This window comes from Pimephales promelas, chromosome 11, assembly GCF_988280905.1.
Source record: "Pimephales promelas chromosome 11, fPimPro1.hap1.1, whole genome shotgun sequence".
NCBI classification, from domain to species: domain Eukaryota; kingdom Metazoa; phylum Chordata; class Actinopteri; order Cypriniformes; family Leuciscidae; genus Pimephales; species Pimephales promelas.
Genome location: NC_142779.1, coordinates 33,138,012 through 33,164,066, shown reverse-complemented (window position 1 = coordinate 33,164,066; position 26,055 = coordinate 33,138,012). Strand labels below are relative to the sequence as shown.

Here is a 26,055-nt window from a genome sequence, read left to right as displayed (position 1 = left end):
CATGACTCCTCTGGATCATCCAAATGGTCATTGGCAAACTTAAGCCGGGCCTTGACATGTGCTGGTTTAAGCAGGGGAACCTTCCGTGCCATGCATGATTTCAAACCATGATGTCTTAGTGTATTACCAACAGTAACCTTGGAAACGGTGGCCCCAGCTCTTTTCAGGTCATTGACCAGCTCCTCCCGTGTAGTTCTGGGCTGATTTCTCACCTTTCTTAGGATCATTGAGACCCCACGAGGTGAGATCTTGCATGGAGCCCCAGTCCGAGGGAGATTGGCAGTCATGTTTAGCTTCTTCCATTTGATTGCTCCAACAGTGGACCTTTTTTCACCAAGCTGTTTGGCAATATACCCGTAGCCCTTTCCAGCCTTGTGGAGGTGTACAATTTTGTCTCTATAGTGTCTTTGGACAGCTCTTTGGTCTTGGCCATGTTAGTAGTTGGATTCTTACTGATTGTATAAGGGTGGACAGGTGTCTTTATGCAGCTAACAACCTCAAACAGGTGCATCTACAGGGGTTGGACAATGAAACTGAAACACTGGCCAATGTTGGAGGTTTCACATCTATATGCCTGGCGGCCAATCTTCAGAGTGAAGCACGGGTGGATCAGTGATGATTTGAGCTCCAATATCATGACAATCCTGATTGTATTTGATGGACACGACACTGCCGAGGACTACCAAACCCTTCTGGAGGATCATGAGCACCTGATGCTCAAACCGTGTATCAGCATGATCATGCACCAACACACACAGCAAGACTTGTGACAGAAGGGTTTGATGAAGATGAAAGTGACGTTGAACATCTCCCATGGTCTGCACAGTCACCAGATCTGAATATTATTGAGGTGTTTTGGAGGAGCGAGTCCACCAGCATCATATAGTGACCTGGACACTGTTCTGGAAGAGGAACGGCTCATAATCCCTCTGGTCACTGTGAAGGACTTCTATCTGTCAATTGGTGCTGTATTTGGATGCAAAAAGAGGCCCTCACCATTCTAACAAATTATTGTGTAGTAAAACCAGGTGTTTCAGTTTTTTTTGTCCAACCCCTGTAATTTAGGATAATTTAAAGGTAGTGGAGGTGGACATTTTAAAGGCAGACTAAGGCCCTGTTTACACGTGAACGCTCGCGGGTGAAAACGTAAAAATATTTTATCGGATGTGCCTTTCGTTTACACTGCGTTTTTGAGGCTCAAAAACGCGAAAAAGTGAAACCACCCTCCAGAGTGGAAATCTTAAAAACGCTCCACCGCTGCGTTCCCGTGTAAACAGTAAAAACTCAAAAGTCTGCTTGACAGTGAAGGTTGCACGCAGGCGCGTGGACTTGGTGTTGTTGTAGTATGCACTCCTAGCCGCCTGAAGTGCATACTACATTGAATTTCACACACTTTTGCGTCACCATTTGCACGTGGATTTCCCACACAAAACGCTCGTCTAAACGCAGAATAAAAAGTGATGGCGCAACGCCACTTTTGCGTTTTCTCTTCAGAATCGTTTCCGTGTAAACATAGTCTAGCAGGTCTTTGAAGGTCAGAATTCTAGCTGATAGACAGTTGTTCAAATACTTATTTGCAGCTGTATCATACAAATAAATAGTTAAAAAAAACATATTTTGTGATTTCTGGATTTTTTTTTTAGATTATGTCTCTCACAGTGGACATGCACCTACGATGACAATTTTGAACTTGCAAAATAGCGCTGTGTTCAAATACTTATTTTCCTCACAGTATATATTGGAGCTTTCAATAAAGAAGAAGCCATGTACACAGGAGATTCAAAAACAGCTAAGATAAAAAGTGGAGATGTATAATTTTGGAAAGGGTTACAAAGTCATTGGGTTCTCGGACCCCATTAAACTACAGTCAGTGAGCATCCAAAAGGAGAAGTGATGAAAAGCCCAACCGGCCAGCATTTCTCCAAGGACACTACAACACCTTACCGTGATGCCTCAAAAGATCCTAGAAAAACTTTCCTATAACTTTCAAAGTACTCCAGACATTGTTAGTTCAGTGTTCATGACTTATAAATATGAGAAAGGACAATTTTGAAAGAGTAGCAAGCTCAACAAAATATCAGCTCAACAAGAACTTCTTGTCTCATGTTTTTTGCCTCTCTACATTTTTGAAACATACCAAAAATACATACAATTCACTGCAGTTTAGTTGAAACGACCAATAGTATCAGTAAAAATCATCTCACGTTTGCTTTTGTTAACACTGGGTTAGGTTTACACTGGGTTTTAACTTGCGATAGACAATTTTTTAGTGCCACTGAACAATTCAATTCACATTTATTTGTATATAGCAGCTTTACAAAATGCATGTGTTTACATTACAATTTAGAGTGATCTGTTTTCAGATGCAGTGTTCATTTTTACAGCAAATTTTGATTTAGTTTTAGTCATAGGCTTAACTTAAATGCCATTTAGTTTGAGTCATCTGAATTGTTTTAGTCTAGTTTTAGTAAACTAAGATTTTCGTCGACTTTATCAACAGTAGATTTAGGCGACTAAAATCTAAGGGGTTTAGTTAAAGTGCAATGCAATTAAACATCCAAACTCATAATAAAAACATCTATGATATTAAGGTTTGAACTTTCAATGCAGACACAGATTTAACTTAAAATTAAATGAAATTTCTTCTCCTAAAGGAAGAACACGGTTTTCTTTTTAATTAATGATGCAGTCTTTATAACAACTTGCATTCTTTCATGCAGACATTTATTTGTACAAGTCAAATTTAGATTCATTCTTATTAAAGCTATTAAAGTTATTCAGTCAAAATTAGAACAATGAGTTTGATTAACATTAATGACATGTTTCCAATACACTGATACACATCCGATATTCTCCCAGCTGTTTACGGGAAGAATACTGTCTTTACGCAGTCACACTTTGTGCAAAATCTTTTTTTTTTTTTTTTAATTTCCAACCATTTTTAATATTTCAAACAAGCCATAAGAGAATAATAAAAGAATATCGAGGTACTGTATGAACATGTGTTTCACTCATGTCACAATGTCCCCTTGAAGCGAACCCAGCATGAGCTGGATGACTGGCTGCTAGTCATTCTGCCAGGGTCTCATATAAAAGAGCTGTTTTTCTTTCATTCATCTTTCACTGGTAAGGATTTCAGAGAAGTCTACAGTTTTTTGTATTCTATTATTTAACGGTTGGGTTTTCCCCTCAAAACCCTGCTCGCTTTATCACATTATACATAAAACACAAAGAACAAGCACCTAGTGCCACAGAGGCCAGGCTTTGAGCTTCACAAGTTCAAAGCCAGTCGACCCGCAGAACCGTGTGGGTGTCTGTATAACAGAGAGGAGGCCTCATCGGAGCACCACCACTCATTTGTCTGAGGGGGAAAAGTTTAATATTCAGAGGCGAACTGTAACCTTCTGCCATGAGGGGCGTACCTGAGCACTGCTGCAATTCAAGGGTTTGTTTGTATCAAAGCCCAACAGTGGACTGCAACGAATGTTCAAATCCTGGAGATGTTTCCACTGACAGCTAGTCCTACTGAGAAAGCGAGAGAATCACTGTAGAAGGAAGATATGACTAATTTAAGTCAGCAATTTCCCCCTCCATGTACTCTCAAGAAATGTCCAGTGGGAAAATCTGTTATTTTCCATCTCAGCTTTCTGAAAGCTAAAACATAAAACTGTGGAAAAACACACTGAAATGGTGCAGTCCTTATCTTGTTTTTATGCTACTGCAGACATAAGTGATTCAAATTATGGTGAAGCAAATAATACCATACACGCAACCAATATTTGTCAACTGTAGACAGTCCTTGGCTGCACTTCTGCAGGAAAATGCCACCATTCACTAATGAATACACACTTCCAAATCTTCTGCTGTGTGTATAGCAGACAGGGAACAAATATCTGACTCATCTACTGTAATGAAATATTTAATTTCAAAGTTGCAAAACATCTGTATATTATTTTGTATAAAGAAAACAGATTCTTTTGAATGCCCGTCTAAGGCTAATGCTAACATGCTAATGCCACTTCCCAGACAGCAAACTGACATTGAATCAACGTGGAAACGACGTCTCTCATGACATTGAAACAACGTTGATTTTGCTCATCGAATTAACGTTGAACCAACGTCAGACGCGGCATTCTTCAAAGCTAAATGAAAATCGAAAATTGGTTTGCTTTCATAACGTTGAAACAACGCGTTGATTTCAAGTTGATTTTCCGTTAGTTTTGAAAGAATGACGCGTCTGACGTTGGTTCAACGTTAATTCGATGAGCAAAACAATGTCAGATCAACGTTGTTTCGATGTCATATTTCCACGTTGATTCAATGTCAGTTTGCTATCTGGGTTGTGTTGGCGTGTGCTTGTGTTTCTCCCTTTCCTTATCTTCCTGATTCCCTTCTAATGACCCTCCTTCATCCATGAAGTGACACTTTTACTGTTTATTTTATTTCCATGACATTGTAAAAAGGGAAATGAATCTTCCCAGAAAATCTTCCAGAACACCTTGAGCAGCACAGGCCTTTACAGACCCATACAGACTTACAGATAGAGCAAAGAGCTGATAAAAATCGCAATAGGCCTATAAATTTACACCAGATCAGGCCATCCGTACAGTAATACTGATGCACCGTGCTCAACGTTCTGGGATTATTCCTCTAAAGCGGATAGAAGTCTGTGGATTATTTATATGCCAAAGACATTGATCTTTATATGAATACTAATAAAGTGCAGAAGCAGGATTGCTATTATAATCTCTGAGCTCAATGTACACTCCTGCACAAGCATTAATCAGTTATATAACAAACACACACACTGTATATACAGTGCTTTACATTAAAATCCACCAACCCACCAAATACAGGTGGATTTCTGCAGTGGAGTTTAACGCAGTTTCTCCTAGTCTCCTACTAACCATTTTGAATCGCAGGTTGAATTTTATGAAAATATATATACATTTTACAAAATTGTTAACTGTTACCGTAATTGTTGTAATATTGTTACCAAAATTGTTGATTTTCACCGTGGGATTGTGCACATAATTTTACTCATTCCCGCAGATTTTATGCCCTCAAGTGTACGCACATAAAGCTGCCTCTCAGTACATTGAGCTCTTCTTACGTTTATTTGAGTTTATTTGTCTCAAATAGGTGTTCTTACGTGTATTTGAATTTTTGTGTGTCAAATACACACAAAATAATGTTAAAATGTCGGTCTTGGCGAGTATTCACATAAACAATCAGTTGTGTTTTAAGTGAATGTAAACAGTTCAGAAACAAAACGCATGTGTAATAGTATAATGGATCAGTGTGTCTAATGTACTCTCAATCTCTTCCATTCTAAACTAGGCTTAGTGACTCCCCATAGCAAACTGACATTGAATCAACGTGGAAATATGACATCGAAACAACGTTGATCTGATATTGTTTTGCTCATCGAATTAACGTTGAACCAACGTCAGACGCGTCATTCTTTCAAAACTAACGGAAAATCAACTTGAAATCAACGCGTTGTTTCAACGTTATGAAAGCAAACCAATTTTCGATTTTCATTTAGCTTTGAAGAATGCCGCGTCTGACGTTGGTTCAACGTTAATTCGATGAGCAAAATCAACGTTGTTTCAATGTCATGAGAGACGTCGTTTCCACGTTGATTCAATGTCAGTTTGCTGTCTGGGTCAGGCAGTCAAGAATACTATTATAGCCCTCAGTATTTTTATTTTAAACTATACACTTTTATTCTCATCTCTTATTACTATTTTTAATTCCTATGCATCTGTTGTTAATTATTTGATTATTTAAATTCCTTCTATGTAAAGCATTTTGAACATTGCCTTGTTTGAAAAATGCCTTGTTGATGCCAGAGGTCAGAGGAGAATGGGCCGACTGATTCAAGCTGAAAGAAGAGCAACTTTGACTGAAATAACCACTCGTTACAACCGAGGTATGCAGCAAAGCATTTGTGAAGCCACAACACACACAACCTTGAGGCGGATGGGCTACAACAGCAGAAGACCCCACCAGGTACCACTCATCTCCACTACAAATAGGAAAAAGAGGCTATAATTTGCAAGAGCTCACCAAAATTGGACAGTTGAAGACTAGAAAAATTTTGCTTGAATAAAAATTCTGTTGGGACATTGAGATGGTAGAGTCAGAATTTGGCGTAAACAGAAGGAGAACATGGATCCATCATGCCTTGTTACCACTGTGCAGGCTGGTGGTGGTGGTGTAATGGTGTGGGGGATGTTTTCTTGGCAAACTGTAGGCTCCTTAGTGCCTAGTACCTGATCATTGTTTCTGACCATGTCCATCCCTTTATGGCCACCATGTCCCCATCCTCTGATGGCTACTTCCAGCAGGATAATGCACCATGTCACAAAGCTTGAATAATTTCAAATTGGTTTCTTGAACATGGCAATGAGTTGACTGTACTAAAACGGCCCCCACAGTCACCAGATCTCAACCCAATAGAGCATCTTTGAGATGTGGTGGAACGGGAGCTTCGTGCCCTGGATGTTCATCCCACAAATCTCCATCAACTGCAAGATGCTATCCTATCAATATGGGCCAACATTTCTAAAGAATGCTTTCAGCACCTTGTTGAATCAATGCCATGTAGAATTAAGGCAGTTCTGAAGGCGAAAGAGGGTCAAACATAGTATTAGTATGGTGTTCCTAATAATGCTTTAGGTGAGTGTATATACATATATATATATATAGAGAGATATATATAGATATATGTATATACTGTATATATATCCATCCCCAGACCCACACTAGCAAGAGCTAAAGTGAGCTAAGCGGAGCAGCAAAGAAGTTTCAGTTGGATTTTTTCCAGAGTTGACTCTGGCTGGTGTTAGGAGTGGCTGCAGGCAGTCTGTGGTATTTAAGGATATTTTTTTTTGAGCTGATAAAATGTCAAGGTTTCCTCCAACAGGTGTTGCAGCAATTCCACCTTATCTAGCATTTCACTCGCCATCGGGCTGAGCCCAGTTAACATGCAACTCTGTTCGTATCACTGTCTGATAAGTGTGCCCACACAGAAACATGCAGACAACCCTTCACTGACTCACATTTGCTCAAATCAGTAATTGGTGTGTGTACATGTGCGTGTGTGTGTGTGTGTGTGTGTGAGAGAGAGTTTCTTTAGAAGTACAATGATCTAATTTTGTAACTCAGATGGGACCCGCAGGTGTTGGAGGGCATCCCTGTGATTTTATCGTGGGAGGCGGCCATCCTACATGCGTGATATAATGACAGGAATAATAATAAATGTAGATGTAAAAGATACTGTATAAAAGGTGGAATTATAGGTGGAAAATTAGAGAAAAGTTTGTACAGTGTAGCTGACACATACAGCCTCAGATATGTTTTTCTGTATTGCGATATATAACTGTATGAAACACATTATTAAAGAGCATTTGAAATGTTCCTATTTTTGTTTTAGGAGTTCCCAAAAACAGTTTAATGTGCATGCAAGGATAAAAAACACTTTATTTGTCTTATAATATGCATTTATTTTTACCCGATTTGCTCAACGACTCCCAAATCAAATGATTCGTTCGACGATTCATTTTCCCAAACACCTCCTTTGAGTGACGCGAATCTGCGGCGGTTGGTCAAATGACCCAGTCAGTTGTTATTGGTAAACCGTAGGCAGAGACTGTCGGCAACGGAACGCCCATAACCAGGATTATAGCTCGTCAAGTGTTGAAAATTGTATATAGTGTTTGAACAAACGTGTCAGAAAAAGTGCACTTTCCACACGGTCCCTTACTCGCGTCTCCGTCAAGAGCAAGCTTTCCCGGAGAAACTCGCATTGCGGCGGCTTTTGAGGGGCAGTGCTTATTATATAGAGCGAAGTCATATTTGGCTAAGTCGTTTAGGAGGTAATTGGAACAACCGGCTTGTGAATCCACATTTGAATTAATTTATGTTGTTGAATGATTCGGCATTAAAATGATGAGAACACGAGGTTCAGGCGTTGCAAATATAAACTCTGACCACTGATTCTTCACATGCTCGTCCCTGGGCAATGGAAACAAGTGGCTGAACTATCTTTGCAATGTAGAACACAGCGTCTTCTCGACATGATGCGATTCAGCTGAAGTTTTTGAATGTGTTCTAGACGTCACTTCAAGTTTACACTCCCGTCTGCGCTCGCAGTTGTTGGGAGCAGCCAATGTTTTGTATCTAAGTCACGACGTAACAGCTAATGACTCGTTTCAAAAACAATTCATTTCATAGACTCAGAGTCGACTCTCACTTTTGAAAGACAATAACATTATATACGGTGCACTTTCAGATATAAACCTTTGCAGGTTGTTTTCATTCCCTCAGAGCTATAGTCCACACTACATGAACAGTCATTTTCAAAAATCCATGATAGGTGCTCTTTAAAACATAGAATATAACAGGCAGACACAATTACAGACTCAAGCGATCATAGTCAAGATCAGGGTCCTGATTTATAAAATGTTGCGTAGAAAACATCATACGTTTGATCTTACGATCATTTCTCAAATGTGAGTATGTATGATTCAGAGAACGAACGTACACAAAAAAAGTACGTCCAACTCTCTTTCCAGATGTGAAAATCAAGATCGTAAATGATCTTGAAATTGTGAGCAGCTGAATGGTTTCAGATCTCCGCCTTGTAAACACCACCTAAATAAAAATCATTAAAGGATTAGTTCATTTTTGAAAAAACTTTTGCTGATAATTTACTCACCCCCATGTCATCCAAGATGTCCATGTCTTTCTTTCCTCAGTCGAAAAGAAATTTAGGTTTTTGATGAAAACATTCCAGGATTTTTCTCCATATAATGGACTTCAATGGGAACCAGACGGTCCGAGGTCCAAACGACAGTTAATAACAGTTTCAGATGCAGCTTCAAATGTCTTTAAACGACACCAGACGATGAATAAGGGTCTTATCATGCGAAACGATCGGTTATTTCAAAAATTATTCCAAAAATGTAACTTTTCTAAGGACAAATGCTAGCATTGCTCTATTCTGTGAGGCGCGTTTGCAACGTCACGTAATACATAATTACGTTCAAAAGGTCACGGGCGACGTAGCCAGAAGTACAGAGTCAGAGTGTTTACAAGTTGAACGCATACTGTAGGTTGAACGTGAAAACTAACTCAAACGCCGTTTACAAAAAAGGAATTAAAAGGTAAAACAACGATGTCGGACGATTTTGATTCTGTACTTCCGGCTACGTCGCCAGTGACCTTTTGAACGTAATTACGTATTACGTGACGTTGCAAACGCGCCTCACAGAATAGAGCAAGGCTAGCATTTGTCCTTAGAAAAGTTACATTTTTGGAATAAGCATTGAAATAACCGATCGTTTCGCATGATAAGACCCTTATTCATCGTCTGGTGTCGTTTAAAGACATTTGAAGCTGTTATTAACTGTCGTTTGGACCTTGAACCATCCGGTTCCCATTGAAGTCCATTATATGGAGAAAAATCCTGGAATGTTTTCATCAAAAACCTTCAGTTCTTTTCGACTGAGGAAAGAAAGACATGGACATCTTGGATGACATGGGGGTGAGTAAATTATCAGCAAAAGTTTTTTCAAAAGTGAACTAATCCTTTAACATATACGACGAATCGACGAATAGTTATACATCATCACACCATAGGATTCGTTCACAAATAGGACAGTTATCTCTCTCATGAATGCACAAGGGAGAGCTAGCGCAGATCTGTCAAGACCACAATATTTCAGCCTGTTCCTCATATAAAACTAGTGTACAACATCTGAAAACTTGGAATATCAGTCATGTGGACTATTTTCATAATACTTTTTACAGATTTTTTGTCATTTTTTTGACAGCCAAATCACTTGAATACATTAATTTATAGCTCTTTAGAACAAAAAGCAAAAGTTAAATGATCAAAAATAAAATGTGGACATATACGGATGTGATGTGATTCATGCCTTTGATGTGAGTGGGTTCAAAACCCACCCGCATATGTACGTTTTAATAAAAAGAGCAAACTAGCTACTGTGTATCAGAGGATGTATATCAGAAATGGGGGCGTTAGGTTGCACTTTATTTTGCTGGAACAGAAAGCAGGTGGCAGAGCGAGGGGGTGTGCATGTCTGAAACCTTGTTTATACGTTCAGTCAACTTGCAATGGTCAAGAACCTTTCTGCAGCGTTGCTTTACAAACCATGTAGAAATGATAGCCGGAATGATATTAACAATAATTCATTTTAAGTGAATATAATTAGTCAGGTCTTTCCATTCTTTACCAAAAATGACACACAAAAAAGCTAGACTGTTTCTAAAATCACATATTATATTATATTATCCTGTTAACTGTCACCCCCCTTTTTTTGAATAGACATGGAAATGCACATTTCGAACTTAAATGGTTGTAATTCAAGAATGGTTTGGAATATAGACTTAAGATTGGTCTTGTTTTAAAGAAGACATTTGACATTTTTGTAGAAGTGAAATAAATTAGGAAAGTGAAACAGAAAAAAAAGTTATAGAAGTTTGAGTTTATGGAAATGTACAATGTAAAAAAAAACAAGTATTCATATTTTAAATAAAATATATATTTTCAAAACCTGCATGGGCTGCTCTAAAACTGCAGAAAAATCTAAGCCAAAAATCTGAACAAGTTGTGTTTAAAATTTTAAGTTGATATCTCAAAAAATGAGCTTTCAGTGAGATTTTGTTTGGGCGCAGTACCAAACTTTTTCACTAGGGCACAACCAGACTCCATTACTGCCCATATAAGGACGCCTCTATTTCCATATGCGTTTTAAGTGATATGAACAATTATTTCCACAATTTTCATACAATTTATGAAGTAGAGATCCTATTCAGAAGTATGGGAAGTTTGGCAATTTTTGACATGTGAACACGCATGTGAACACGTATAGCTTCCTGCCACATCACAAATGGACTGCAAATGGTGAATTTATAATTTCTTCTTAATATTTAAAACATTTTTCAGAACTTTTTTTTCTAAAATAATTGAATGGATGCAATCTTTTGAACTATTGGCATGAAAACAAACTGAGGCGTCTACCTTTTTTTCATGATTTTTCATGTTCATCAATATTTCAAAATAAAGGTATGAACACGCCTTAGGAGTATGAAAATACTTTTGTTGCAAATTGATAAATAACAGCTCCTCTGTAATTTATTCAGAAAATAAGTCACCAAATATGGAAACTAGAGATTGTAAGCTTTCAAATGTTATATAGTTTGTCAATATTATTTAAGGTCTTTAAGATATTATTGTTTTAAAAATATATGGCAAGCGTCCCACCTGTGGGACGGTGACAGATTATATATACTGTATATGTATATATATATATATATATATACACACAGTATATACAGTATATATTATATTTATATTTTTTAAATAATAGACTAATTTAATTTATTAAATATTAATAGATGATTTCTTACAGGGGCACTGAAAAAATATTTTTAAAAATATATATATTTTTAGTAATGCATTATAATGTATTTGTGTCCATTTGGTTTATTATAGGTTAAAATTGGTTATGGGTTGCACTAACAACCTCTTTGCTAAAACCCATATAACATAAAACAAATTATAAGTTGCTGAAATAAGATACGGCTGAAATGGCTGAGAACACTGTTAACAATAAAACTCAACAGGCATTTTTGCAGATTTTTTGAACCGTGGAGGAGGTTTTTAAGTTCTGAACATTACAATCGAACATGTTTACATAGTACATCTAACTCTTTTGATTCAAAAGATCACAGACAATTCCATTTGTCACGATACACAGAGTGACCCACTCAAAATAATGGCCTGATTTAGAGTAAAATGAAGAACAGGTACATTACTGCTGGAATTTTCAGCACATTTGCATCTGTAAAATTCAACTTGTTCTTAATGTGAATGATTCAGAGAGGAGAGGAGGGATCTCACATCATGCTTGGACAGACAGGAAGCCATGTGCTGTGTGTGTGTGACTAAATGTTAAGTGGAGATTTTGTGCCTTTGAGGTCAGCTTGTAATATGGTGTTATGTTAAAGCTCATTTCAAAAGAAGGTTAAGGCTGCGTTGGCTTCCGCTGTATTTTCAGAGAAAAATCTTCTTGAGCTCACACAATCATGTTTATCAGAGGCAGCCGATCATTTCACATTTCGCGGATGTGCCTGGCCTCTTTCATCTGCGCCTTTTGGACAAGCGTGTTTTGGCTGGACTGTTGAAAGGTGTTTAAAAGTGGAAATGGCATTTGAGGCTGATGTCTGACCTTTCTACACAATCTCCAGTCTGCAGTCACACACACAGTGATAGATGGCCACAAAGACACGCTGTCACAACAGTAACACACACACAAACACAGGTGAAAAAACGATGAGAACATCGGGTATTATTTCGGTACATTGTTTTTGGGTGGACCGCTCTTATAAATCAGTATAATTACTGACTGCCTGTTACTCACAAGTAACCAGAATCTGAACATGAATCATTAAATCTCTTACAAATCCCATCTCTAGCGCTCATGTGAGCTGTGCACTTTCAGTTTTGTTTGATTGTCTGACAACACTTTACAATAAGGTCCCATTAGTTAATACATTAACATTTAAGGAGTAGTTCACTTTTAAAAAAAACTTTTGCTGATAATTTACTCACCCCCATGTCATCCAAGATGTCCATGTCTTTCTTTCTTCAGTTGAAAAGAAATTAAGGTTTTTGATGAAAACATTCCAGGATTTTTCTCCATATAATGGATTTCAATGGGAACCAAACGGTTCAAGGTCCAAAAGACAGTTTCAGTGCAAACTGCAAAGTGTTCAAAGGGCTTTAAACGATACCAGACGATGAATAAGGGTCTTATCAAGCGAAACGATCGCTCATTTAAAAAAAAATTAAAATAACAAAGTTTACGTTTAATAAGCTCAAATGGTCGTCTTCTGTGATGTGCGTTCGTGACTCTCCTGTTCGAACTCGTTCATCAAAATGAACAAATCTTTTCCTGAGTCAACTCGTTCGTTTCGTTCGTTGAATGAACCAAATGACACGAAAAAAGATTCGTTCATTTTGATAAATCAGTTCGAACAGGAGAGTCACAAACCCGCATCACAGAACAGAGCAAGGCGAGCATTTGTGCTTATAAAACTTAAACTTTATTTATTTATTAAATGAGTGATCGTTTCGACCCTTATTCATCGTCTGGAATCGTTTAAAGCCCTTTGAAGCTGCACTGAAACTTTCTTTTAGACCTTGAACCGTTTGGTTCCCATTGAAGTCCATTATATGCAGAAAAATCCTGAAATGTTTTCATCAAAAACCTTAATTTCTTTTCAACTGAAGAAAGAATGACATGGACATCTCGGATGACATTGGGTTGAGTAAATTATCAGCAAAAGATTTTTTTTAAAAGTGAACTACTTTAAGCCTAGTATATGTTTTCTGAGCAGTAGGATAATATCTCCGTCTTTTTTTTTAGTTATGAGAAAGAACAATATTCATTCGCCACGCAGAGCCAAAGCACAACTATGCTCTTCGCAGTTTTGTTTTTTAACCGAGTACCAAAAGTTACATAGTGTACATGCAACTAAGATTAATAAAGTGTTTGTATTACTAATCTAAAGTGTTTTTCATTGTTAGTTCATGTTAACAGTAATGTAGTGAACTAATGTTGACAACCTTATTGTAAACTAAATTGATGTGGACTGTCTTTACCAGATGCAGCCGAAAGAAAAACTGCAAGTACTCAGAGCACAAAATGAGTAAGACAAAAAATATCAGTAAAAGAGAAACCGAAAGGAGGAAAATAGCAGCGCAACAAATGAAGGAGTGCAAGAGCGAGACAACGGTATATACAGCGTTTGAGAGATTGGTGGCGTGTTCTGCCTGATAGGGGGTCAATGCTTCTCCCCGGAGCCCCATTACCGGGTGGCATTAACGGATGTGGCGGGCCAACGGGGGCACGGCGAGGGCCCAGTGTGTGCGAATGTGTGCGTCAGAGAGTGAAGGAGAACAATTTGATAGTATCTCCTCTTGACTGCAGCCACCAACACACCACCATCAATCACTGCCAAACACAGCAGCCTAGCACACACACACACACACACACTAATAGCCATTCATGTCCATGAACACTTAAGGTGTGTTTACCTGCGCAGGGCAGGGAGTATCCCACCAGCGGCTCCTGGATAAACTGCCGCTCATTGAGTCGGGTCACACAGTACAGGTGGAAGCAGTCCAGGCAGATCACGTGACGCTCAGCACACTGAAACACCAGCACTGGAGTCCTAGAGGACACACAGAGGCATGAATCCCACTGACAGGGGGCATTGACACTACTTTGCATCATACACCGAATGTTATGCAGAGATGGCCAGTGAGGTCCAAATGAGAGTTTCAGTTCAGCTTCAAAAGGCTTTAAACGACACCAGACGATGAATAAGGGTCTTATCTAGAGAAACAATCAGTCAAAAATAAAAATGTATACAAAAAAAAAAATGTATCACCTTGCTCTGTTCTGTGATGAGCATTCGTGACTCTCCTGTTCGAACTCGTTCATCAAAATGAACAAATCTGTTTTTGAGACATTTGGTTGATTCAACGAAAAAAATGAACGGAATGACTCGAAAAAAGATTCGTTCATTTTGATGAACGAGTTGGAACAGGAGAGTCACGAACGCCCATAACAGAACAGAGCAAGGCGAGCATTTGAGATTATAAAACTTAAACTTAGTTATTTATTTATTAAGTGAGCAATCGTTTCGCTATACAGTATAAGACCATTATTCATCGTCTGTGTAACGCAGGGGCGTAGCCAGAATTTTATTTTTGGGAGGTCCCGTCTTTAAATGAGGGGGCAACATTATTTATATATACTGTATATCAAGTTGATCTTTCCGTGCTTTTTTAAAAAAGTGTAATATTGTACTTTGAGTTTGAGCGCCTGCCATTGTCACGGCATATTAACTCTCACGCAAAGATGAAGATGACAGCGTAAGTTACGCGCAACACGTTATATAAACAAATCAAGTTTGAAAATAAGCTGCATTTTACCGCGTAGCATTTTGATTGGTCAATCTATCAATCCTAATAAAACAACTTTTTTTTTTTTTTAAGCAATCAGAAATCTGAGGGGACCGGACATGTAAATGAGGGGGCCTAGGCCCACCCAGGCCCCCTCGTGGCTACGCCACTGGTGTAACGGTCATCAGGTGGAGTGCCCTTGAGAATCACCAGAGGGCACTCCACACCAGATGTTCATGTTTATCTCACAACTACATTTCCCAGAACTCACTGCCCGGATTCATCATCACTGATCACGTTCACCTGTACCTCATTCACTGATTGCATTCACCTGTGTCTCATCCTGTTAGTGTGTATATATACTGTATATATATATATACCTTGTGTTCACGTTCACTGTTTGCGAACTCTTGTTGTACTGTGTGTGTCTGCATTTCTGAGCGGTTTCTGTGTTTGTTTTCTGGTTTTTGACTTTGGATTGCCCTGCCCTGACCTCTGCCTGTTTCTTGGATTCCCACTGTGTATTCTCCATTGTCCTGTCTGCTGATTCTCGACCCTGCCTGTACGACTATTCTTAAATTAAAGCTGCATTTGGATCTTCATCTCTACGTCTCGGAGCAGTTCATAACAGTCTGGAGTCGTTAAAAGCCCTTTGAAGCTGCACTGAAACTCTCATTTGGACCTTGAACTGTTTGGTTCCCAATGGAGTCCATTATATGGAGAAAATCCTGGAATGTTTTCATCAAAAACCTTCATTTCTTTTCAACTGAAGAAAGAAAGACATGGACATCTTGGATGACATGGGGGTGAGTAAATTATCAGCAAAAGTTTTTTTTTTTTAAAGTGAACTACTACTTTAACACAAGAATAATTTATAATGGAAATTGTATGGATGCAATATTTTAAGATGAACATTTACTGGATTGAAGCAACTAAAGTTCACTTGATTATCCACACATCCTCCATAAGTTGTATGGCCAAAAAAGAAAGAACAGAGCCTCTGCTTTAAAGCTACACTGTGTAACTCTTTTAGTTTATTCTTAGCTAAAAACACTTAGTTCTTTCAAAAATATATGTGCGCATTAATGTATATTTACTTCGTTCAAGTAATAAAGTATTCTCGTGAGTGTATAATATGCCATTGAAAATACATACGGGTAAGGGGTTCTAATGTCGGTCGCCATGTTGCCCCTCCATCTTGAAAGTGCATTAGCCTAAGAGGGACATACCCGTTAATTCAAGCTTCGCCTTTCGCGTTTACGTTTGAGTTAACACTCATGGACGAGGTCGAACTGGAAGCCATGTTAATCTTGGACTACATTGGCCACCGTAGGAGTTAAAACGAAATCGGAATTGAGAAGAACAGAAACTAATATTCACTGGATGGTCATATATATTTACACCGCTAGATGGGGTAAAAAACACACAGTGTAGCTTTAAAGGGTTAGTTCACCCAAAAATGAAAATTAAGTCATTAATTACTCACCCCCATGCTGTACCAACCCCGTAAGACCATCGTTCGTCTTCGGAACACAAATGAAGATATTTTTGATTAAATTTGAGAGCTGTATAACTACCACATTGGCTCCTAAAGGACTGCCTCTTGACGGCCCAGAAAGTCAATGAAGAAAATGTTTAAATATCCCAAGTGACTACCGTGGCTCAACTATATGTTTATCAAGCGACGTGAATACTTTTTGTGCGAAAAAACAAACAAAAATAACGAGTTTATTCGACTATTTCTTTTCTTCCTTGTAGGCCAGAAACGAGATTTCCTTAGATTTCCACGACGCATGCGCGAGAATTGCGATCTCCTTACACTACTTCAGTTGAGTTCTCGCGCATGCGTCGTGGAAATCTAAGGAAGTCTCGTTCTGGCCTACAAGGAAGAAAAGAAATAGTCGAATAAACTCGTTATTTTTGTTTGTTTTTTCGCACAAAAAGTATTCGCGTCGCTTGATAAACATATAGTTGAGCCACGGTAGTCACTTGGGATATTTAAACATTTTCTTCATTGACTTTCTGGGCCGTCAAGAGGCAGTCCAAAAATATCTTCATTTGTGTTCCGAAGACGAACGAAGGTCTTACGGGGTTGGTACAGCATGCTGTTGGATGTCTGATGATCTCGTTAGCTTACTAGCGCGTAAGCAATCTTCTATCCGTTCCTGGTTTACGCAGATCTTTTCTCGTGCTGTACTATTTCAGAAGATGCGTAACAGCGCCCCCTACAGTTAAGCAGTGAAAACATGGATTTCCAGAAGAACTTGTCAAAAGCAGGGAAGAGTTTTTGGTGTGAGATATGATCTGTGCAGTTTTCGTGAGATTCCCTGGAGAAGAACACTGATGAGGAGAGGGCTGCTGGGAGAACGTGGGCGGGAAGAAGTTGTGTAGATGCTAGTTTAAAACCTTCGGAAAACCTCAAATACCCTTGTTACTTTAGTGTAGTAAGCAAAGAAACAACTCTCTGAAATCTCTTGACAATTTTCTTTCCATTTCTCCAGTCCTCCCCCTTCACACACGAACCCACACTCACTTGACTGGAAGTCAACTTGCTAACACAGTGTTCCACCTCTCTGACCCGGTTCTCTCGCTTCTATTGTAAGAGCCTGGCTGCGTCCTTGTCGTTGACCTTTTAAACAAATGGAGGAGATCTGTGAGGAGGAAGAAGAGTGGAATGGAGGACGGGGGGGAAACAAAGCTCTACTCAGGAAGGTAATTGCGGCACTACTTCAATCAGTCCTTGATTTGAATGGTGGTTGCTGGTGATTGGGCTTCATTGTCTGGTTTTTCCAGGCGCTCGACCGGAGAGCAGCAGGTAGGAGCGTTTACGTGGGACCGCCCCGCTAATAGCTGACCTTCATTGGCAGGGCACACTTAGCGCTCTCTTTCTGGAAAAATGGCCCCTGTTGATTGAAGGGCCACACAGCAGGAGGTGTACGCAGGTTATAGAGTACAGAGAGCTTGTCTTTCCGAATGTTTGTGTCAATCTTTAATTTACCTGTCCAATGTGTTGCAGGCATTTCATGTTTTCTGACTGCTGGATCAACCCGAAAGCCTCCAAAAAGCTGTTTAAATGTTTTTAAAAAGTTTTGTTTAAAAAGTTTTTTCCTTTCTGGTTGTTGTCTGTTGTTTTGTAATTTGATCAGTCTAATTGGTCTATGAGTGAGTCTAAGGCCGTGTGTCCACCAAAGCGTTTTTCCACGCGCCTGGCGTTTGTTTTCAATGGGAACGCCACGTTTTTTAAACGCCATGAGCGTACCGAGACGCTCGTTTTTTTTTTCACGCTGAAGCGCCGAGCGCCCAGTGTTTTTACTGGTCGACGAGAGTTGAAAAATGTTCAACTTTGGATAAAACACAGCGCTCATTACTGTCACTTTTTACCTAGCCGTCCAATCACAGTGGAGGATGGGCGGGACTAATACCACACAGACCAACTGTCACAACATTCAACTGCTGCGGATATTCTGTATCATAGCAACGAAACGTCTCAACGGAAAAAACGCTGCGCTACCAAAACGTTCTCAAGCGGCCAAAGCACGGCGTCTTCAGCAGAGCCTCTAGCGTTTTCAGCTGGCTAAAAACGCTTTGGTGGACACACGGCCTTACTAAGACTTTTTGAAAGAAGGTGCACTCGTATTATTATCATTGGGAGAAAGCGTCGCGTTTCAGTCGCGTTTTAAAGATGGCTGCCGAGTGAAATGGTCTTACACAATGTGCAAACCTGGTTTAACAACAGAATTAATGGCTTGGCCTACTAATACTTTTAAAGCTATTTTGTTTTAATGTATTCAACTGGAACTATAATTACAAATATATTTAAATACTTGATAGACCAGTTTCAATAGAAATGACATCAGTATATTTTAGTTGACCATACACTTAAACCAAACAGTACATTGAAATCTTATTTCAAAAACAATAAGAAGTCCTGCCTTTACAGACAGGGCTTAGATTAAGCTAGGACTAGGCCTTAATTCAAATAGGATTTTATAAACGTGCCTTATGGTGTGTTCACACCGGACGTGAAAAGCACGTCAGGCGCGAGTCATTTCAAGTCATTTGGATTGAAGGAGTAGTTCACTTTAAAAAAAATACTTTTCCTGATAATTTACTCACCCCCATGTCATCCAAGATGTCCATGTCTTTCTTTCTTCAGTTGAAAATAAATTAAGGTTTTTGATGAAAACATTCCAGGATTTTCTCCATATAATGGACTTCAATGGGAACCAAACGGTTCAGGGTCCAAAAGACAGTTTCAGTGCAAACTACAAACTGTTGAAAGGGCTTTAAACGATTCCAGACGATGAATAAGGGTCTTATCAAGCGAAACGATCGCTCATTTAATAAATAAATAACCAAGTTTAAGTTTTATAAGCTCAAATGCTCGCCTTTCTCTGTTCTGTGATGCACGTTCACGACTCTCCTGTTCGAATGTGTTCATCAAAATGAACGAATCTTTTTCTGAGTCATTTGGTTCATCAAAATGAACGAATCTTTTTCCGAGTCAATTTGTTTGTTTTGTTCGTTGAATGAACAAGTTCGAACAGGAGAGTGACGAACGTGCGTCACAGAACAGAGCAAGGCGAGCATTTGAGCTTATAAAATAAACTTTGTTATTTATTTATTAAATGAGGGATCGTTTCGCTTGATAAGACCCTTATTCATCGTCTGGAATCGTTTAAAGCCCTTTGAACAGTTTGCAGTTTGCACTGAAACTGTCTTTTTGAACCTTGAACCGTTTGGTTCTCACTGAAGTTCACTACATGGAGAAAAATGCTGGAATGTTTTCATCAAAAACGTTTATTTCTTTTCGACTGAAGTAAGAAACGCATGGATATCTTGGATGACATGGGGGTGAGTAAATTATCAGCAAAAGTTTTTTTAAAAGTGAACTAATCCTTCAATCCAATATGCGACTTGCCATTTATTTGTAATTATTTCAGCAATCTACTGCCAATTTCTGAGTGAAAACTGTGTGTGTGTATTAATTCAGGGATTCAATATATTTATGGTTTCAGGATTTATTTATAGGTTTTAATCAATTTTCTAATAGAAACCAAGCAAAAATAAAATGTTTTGTAATCGTGGCTGGTTAGGACAAAAGCTTTTATCTTTTGTTGGTTTATCACATCACGCCAGTTTGGGACATGCTGAGATTAACGTTGCAATGAACTGTCAGATTGGCTCTTTGCTGTGCAGCATAACAGACTCATTTCGACCTCCATGATGGGTTTAAAGACACATGGAAAAACCGAAAGCAACTCACACAATGTCGGTGCAGGCGATGCAGGGCACTCTGCGTGTGTTGGGCATTATCAAGTCCAGCGCTGCTGAAGAGTCATTATCACCGGTGGGGTGGGCAGCACATTTCAGGTAAAACTCCTGCAAGAAGCACAAACCAGATGTAATCATGTCCTGCAAACCCCCTCTAACATACTAAAACAACCCGCCTGGCTGGGGGTAGCATTACCAATTTACCAATTTAGTATAACAAGTGGACGGTCCTCTTTGTCTGTCAGCACTAGACAGACAAAAAGGCACAATAAATAGTATGCCTCATTGAAAATGGCTTACTATGTAATGATAAAAAGTGTGTAGCTGTACACACATTTACTCAAGACACCATAAGAGAATTTCAGGTGTGAATCCAGCCAACGCAACGTCCACTTTCTCCACAAAAACCCTCATCCTTCCCTCGCACTTTGTACCATATCTTTCTCTCGCTTACACATTATTTACATTTTTTAGGTCCAGAAAGCTTATTTTATCTAATTTTGATAATATATTTTCTATTTTCAATTTTTAACCCTCAGGTGCTCTTCGTTTTGGAGTCACACTTGTTTTCTTCCCGGTCAAAAGTGACCGGACACCTAAAAATTAAATTTCGTCCATCCCAGTAAAACCAATGCAATTTATTTTTGTTCTATAATATTTATTCTTTGTAATTTAGTATTTTGAGACAATTTGATTGAATTTATTAATATTTATGCAATATTTATGGTCTATTTTTTCCATGAAATATATATATATATATATATATATATTTTTTTTTTTTTCAAAAAATTATTAATGCAGTATTTTAGTTTAATATAGAGTCTAGGCCTTCCGAAAAAAAATATTTTTTGAAGAAAATTAGCTCCATCTGGTTATAGTATCGAGAAAAAGCGTAGAACCATGGTGTAACCACTAGATGGCATGTATAGCTCTCTATGGAGAAGCATGTGAATTCCCCAGATGTTTATGAACACATTTTTTTTTTTTTTGGTGGATTTGAATATATAGTTGAAACAATATCAAAAAATATATTTTTTTATTAAAAAAATGTAAAAAATAAATAAATAAATAATTGTGAATTTTTGTCAATTTCCCATTCATTTCCTATGGGGGGTCATTTTTGACCAAAGACCACATGTGTGACTATTTTTTTAAGACCACTTAGCATGCTCAGATTATGACCTCAATTTTTTTGTGTGATCACATACAGTACATAATGCCATAAAATTCACCAAGTTTCGTAACATTCAGATGAAGCTGTGATTTTTAAAAATTCAAAACATACTTTTTGTAATCAAATTTTATTGGTATGCATGTGTATAAAAGTGTGTTTGTATGTGTGTGTGGGTTTGTCTGTTTTGTACTCTAGATATTGTAGAGTGTCAACCCTTTTCCTGCGGTGTACTTTTTTTTAGAATTGTGGCCAATTTGTAGATTGCACGTACAAAAATTCAGAGAATTTTTTTTTTTTTTTGTCAATTTCCCATTCATTTCCTATGGGTCGGTCATTTTTGACCGAAGACCACAAGTGTGACTATTTTTTTTACGACCACTTAGCATGCTCGGATCACGACCTCAATTTTATTTTGTATTCACATACATAATGCCATAAAAGTCACCAAGTTTCATAACATTCCAATGAAGCCGTGATTTTTAGAAATTCAAAACATTTTTTTTTTTTTTTCATTTTTCGGTCAGAAATGACCGAAGAGCATCTGAGGGTTAATGCAATTTTATTTACCTTAAAATGACTAGATTTGTAGCCTGACTACGTCAGACCTAATACTTCCGCTAATTTCATTTCGCTCCTGCAAAGTGAAGTAGCAGAGTCTGGTATTACCAGGCTACTAGATTTGACCAATTAATAATAAATAGCCTAGTGATTTAAACACATTCCTCACATTCGTTCAACTTCAAAATAACTCACAATTCTGTGCATAATTCAGCTCAAACTATCTTACATTGGGTGACTTTGCCAATCTCTTGTGGAAAAAAAGAAAATATAACATATTATTTTTTTAATGAATCTTGCCAATATAGATAGCCTTACAGCTCTATTCGGAGCAAATGCACTCTTCCTCTGGGTCCTAAAGTCATTTCTCTTCAGAATGCATTCAGATACACATGTAGATATTATAAAAAAGAATTTTAGACAAAGTTTTAGCATTTTTAGTTAGAATTTTGAGCATGTGTTTAGGTGTTTGTATGTGTACTGAAGCATTTCTTGCATTTCCATTCATTTCTATGGGGGTCAATTGACACGTGAGGGAAGGATTTGTTACTATGAACACTCAATTTTAAAAAAGAAATTGTTTAGGGGGAAAATGACCCAAGGGAAGGGTAATAAACCACTTACTAATCTGTTTTAGCTGGTTTAGGCTGGTTTCGCTGGTCTCCCAGCCACTTTAAAGGTGTTTTTTATGGCAATAGAATAATTAATATAATCATATGACAAAATTGTTGCTGTCTCACCGCTAGTCTGCCATCACAGTCTTGTGACTGACATACTCCATGAATCCTGTTAGGGAGAAGGACATCATCCCAGCAGCACGGCCCCTACAGACAACACACACAACATCACAGAGATGACAGACACCAGTCACAGGGAGATGAGGATGACTATGGTAATTGGACGACAAGTAATGTAACGGGCCGGAATGTGATGAGGAATGTAGAGTAAGATGGGTAAAAAAACAGAAGGGCAGTTTAACGCAAAGAGAAATGGATCAAAAACTCTGAACATTGAACATTGAAGGAATAGTTCACTTAAAGGGATACTCCCCCTTTTTTTTTTTTTTTTTTGGAAATAAGCTCATTTTACCACTTCCCCAGAGTTAAACTGTCGAGTTTTACCGTTTTCGAATCCATTTAGCCGATTTTCTGATATTTAGAAGAACGTCAGTAACCAGATAGTTTCTGGTCTCATTGACTTCCATAGTAGGAAAAAAATATACTATGAGAGTCAATGAGACCAGAAACTATCTGGTTACTGACGTTCTTCTAAATATCACAAAATCGGCTGAATGGATTCGAAAACGGTAAAACCCAACTGTTTAACTCTGGGGGAGTTGTAAAATGAGCCTATTTTCAAAAAAAAAAGTGGAGTATCCCTTTAAAAAATCTTCTGCTGAACACAAAAGAAGATATTTTGAAGAATATTGGTAACCAGGCAGTTGATGGACCCCATTGACTTCAATAGTATTTTAATAGGGTCCATCAACTGTCTGATTATCATATCATACGGTTGAAACAACATGAGGGTGAATAAATGATGACAGAATTTTTATTTTTAAGTGAACTATTCCTTTAAGGAAGTAGTTCACCAAAAAAGGGAAAATTCTGTCATTATTTACTTATTTTCATGTCATTCAAATCAGTTTTTTCTCTTGAAACAGAAACTTTTTGAAGAATCTGTATGTACTGTAGCTCTTCTACAGTACATTGAGAGTTGCTCCTAAAACAACCACAAAAAAAAAAAAAAAAAAAAAAACATACATAGTACTGCGTAAAAAATTCGAAATGATTGAAAAATATCAACGCAGGTTAAATAATTATAGATAATACATATAGACTATCCCTTAAAAAACCACCAGCATCGAACGGTTTCCTTTATACCTGCACCTCAGTCACACACTCTTCCTTGTCCTTCTGCCAGATTAAGACACTCTCTCCATCCATAATTGTTTTGGGACAACGTCTCTCCCCCCCACCCCGCCTGATTAGCATAAGCATTTAAACATTCTGACAGGGCCCTTAATAAGCAAGAGAAAAGGTTAAGAAAATCATTACTCGCCCACAGGGGGAGCGGGAGGGGGAGACGGGAAGGAGGGATGAAACGCGTGCCGTGGTGGAGGAGCCCGGAGATTACACGAAGACACCTGCTTAGAGACAGCAAGGAAAGGTCACACAGACCCCCGACGCGTCGGCTCAAAACAAACGCGCGCGCACACACACGCGCGCGTACGCCACTGAGAGTGTAAATGATTAATGAGAAAAACGCAGATGAATTATTCAACAACACTCCTCCCGCATTGTTCACACCAGTCTCACCTCCCCACCCTCTCAGGACGGGTTTTTTCCTCCATGGAGGAGAATCAACATCGCAGTCCCACGAAGCCTTAATTACATTATTGTTTAACAAACAGGGCTGTGTGTGTGTGTGTGTGTGTGTGTGTGTGTGTGTGTGTGTGTGAGCCAGCTGTGAGGATTCTACTTCCTGTATCCAGCAGAGACACATCTGATACACACACAGACCCGAGTCAAAGCGCCTGATTGGTCGGCTGTTCGTTCACCACATTCAATTATAAACATTTGAAGTCGACGGAAACACAAACACGGCACACATCCAGAGAAGACAGAGCTGAATCACACACAGCAAATACTTGGAAACACAGTCCTAATCACAGTGACATTTAATCTCGGCTTATTTAAGAAACCATATTTGGTTTAACCATACACTGCACAATGTAAAAATGAATACGACTGACTATGTTAAATCTAATCAATAAATTTGAGGCAACAGATTACAATCAATATTAGTAATTACATTAACAAATTGAGTAATAATTAACCAAATGAATTACTAAAAAGTTAACCATTTAAAATGAGTAAAATTTACACATTTTTCGAAACAAAAATATTGGAATAATAGATTGACGTCAAAGATGAATTAAGAACTGTTTTTTTTTTTGGCATCATTGAAGATGCCTGATGATAACAAGCAGAATCACTGAAGGAGAAACACGCAATTTTTCAAGTAAAAAAAAAAAAGTCGCCATTATGGTGATCGGTGTGTTTTAGTTGGGCTCTTGACCCTTAAATGATTAAAGGGTCATTCCACCTCTGGAAAGATGAATGTGTATAAAATTGGTCATTTATGTAGAAGAAATGTGAAATTATTATTATTATTATTGTTTTTTTTTTTATTTGGAGCTTTCCAGACTGAGAAAAGCCAGAAAGTGTATTTTTGGCTGATGTGGATGAAAGACAACAACTCCCAGAATGCACTTGCTTCGCTGCCCTAGGAGGCCACGCCTACCGGTAACAGAGCGCAGTCTAGGCTATTAGTGAGTCTCTGTGATGAGTCTGCCCGAAAATGTGTTTCGTGATCGCCCAAAATGTCCAGGATTCGGCTTTTGCGTTCTACATTCGCCATTCATTATGTTTATTGTGGCGAGCGGGACGAGTGAGGGCCGCGGGAGAACGGGCGAGTCGTGTTTACTGTGGCGAGCGGGACGAGTGAGGGCCGCGGGAGAACGGCGCGAGGCCGGTGGCGTGAATACCGATGAGCAAAACCTGTGAAACGCACCGGTCTCATATCTCTCACGGAGGAGCGGGGAGTTTCTAAGCAATGTTAAAACGCACATCAACCGATCACTTTTTTTAGTGTTCATGTAAACACTACATTCAGATTCACCAATCAGAATGAATTCAGTAAGATTGAAACAAAAAGTGTGCATGTAAACAATAAATGGCGACTGCAGAAAGCAAAAGCTGAATCCCAGACATCGACGGCCGGACATGTCAGTGAAAAAGAGGATGGTAACCCCTACTACTCAGCTTTCACCACAAAACAAGAGCCTGCTAGCTTAGCTTCCAAAATAGATGGCTGACACTATGTGCAATCCCAATCCTCCATTATCTATCCATCTGCGTATTCAGTACCTACGTCCATATTTTCAAAAACTGAAATCAAACTCACTGGCACTGATCTGTGATTGGTCTGTTAGCGCATTAGGTCCAACCCCCTATGGGCGGGTTTGAACGGGTGGGGA

General features: G+C 38.6%; 1 protein-coding gene across 1 annotated transcript in view; it reads right to left on the bottom strand.

The window, feature by feature from the left end:
- prkn (parkin RBR E3 ubiquitin protein ligase) overlaps positions 1-26,055 on the bottom strand; it is a 157,168-nt gene that overhangs the window by 54,158 nt on the left and 76,955 nt on the right. Inside the window, exons 5-7 of the mRNA XM_039690476.2 lie at positions 22,754-22,837; positions 20,274-20,389; positions 14,135-14,271 (exon numbers count right to left, since the gene is read on the bottom strand). Of these exons, the coding sequence (XP_039546410.2) occupies positions 14,135-14,271; positions 20,274-20,389; positions 22,754-22,837 (337 nt within the window). The remainder of the gene's footprint in view (positions 1-14,134; positions 14,272-20,273; positions 20,390-22,753; positions 22,838-26,055) is intronic.